Raw genomic sequence first — 729 nt, 5'->3', positions numbered from 1 at the left:
AAGACTGCTGTGTTCTCTACCTCTTATTTTTCTAGATGCTTTAATAATTCTGCCTTGCTAGTGGCTGTGCTTTGTACTAAAGCTGTGAAATTGCATGCATTAAAATGCCCTCCACAAAATGTATATTTGCGGAACATCCACACTGATACTAAACCCACTCAATTTTCTCACTTATTCTTTTTCTACAAATATAATCAATGCTACTTTGAAAATATCATTTATACATCTTAAACCAATTTCCAAGATGACAAACATTTACATATAAAATACTGTACTTACATATAGGGTCCAGCTGGTTCTGCAATGCATGAAATCAATAGGCATATCTTTAAAGTACTTTAAAAACATATAAAGATTAAAAACTCTACATAATAACAGAATAAGGTACATTACCATCATCTGAAACCTCATAGCTGTGGTTTTCTTGCCCCAGTTTTTTAATGCTTTGCAATTTCACTGATCCAGTTGGCATGTTGACTCATCTAGGAGAAGCCATCGTCCACCACAGAGTAAAATTAATCATCTTTGGATGATATTTACATCAGGAGATAGTAATAGAAACTTACTTACATGTTTCCTTTTTTTAGTTTGACTGAACCTAATCAAGAGCACTAGCAAAAGGAGTGAAATCAGGTTAAATCAACAGTATAAGCAGCAGCCCTGTGCTTAAGCCCTTTATCCTGACATTCAGTTGTTATGTCCCCCAGGTAGTTGTCACTTGGGTATAAG

General features: G+C 34.7%; 1 protein-coding gene across 1 annotated transcript in view; it reads right to left on the bottom strand.

Moving 5' to 3' along the window:
• The window catches only part of abcb11b (ATP-binding cassette, sub-family B (MDR/TAP), member 11b), a 27723-nt gene extending 27251 nt beyond the window's left edge, over positions 1-472 (bottom strand). Inside the window, 2 exon segments of the mRNA XM_020585985.1 lie at positions 280-298; positions 394-472. Of these exon segments, the coding sequence (XP_020441641.1) occupies positions 280-298; positions 394-472 (98 nt within the window).
• Positions 473-729: the final 257 nt, after the last annotated feature.

Source organism: Monopterus albus, unplaced genomic scaffold, assembly GCF_001952655.1.
Source record: "Monopterus albus unplaced genomic scaffold, M_albus_1.0 scaffold391.1, whole genome shotgun sequence".
NCBI classification, from domain to species: Eukaryota; Metazoa; Chordata; class Actinopteri; order Synbranchiformes; family Synbranchidae; genus Monopterus; species Monopterus albus.
Note: the sequence above shows the minus strand (reverse complement) of the source record. Positions and strands in the feature narration are given on the sequence as shown.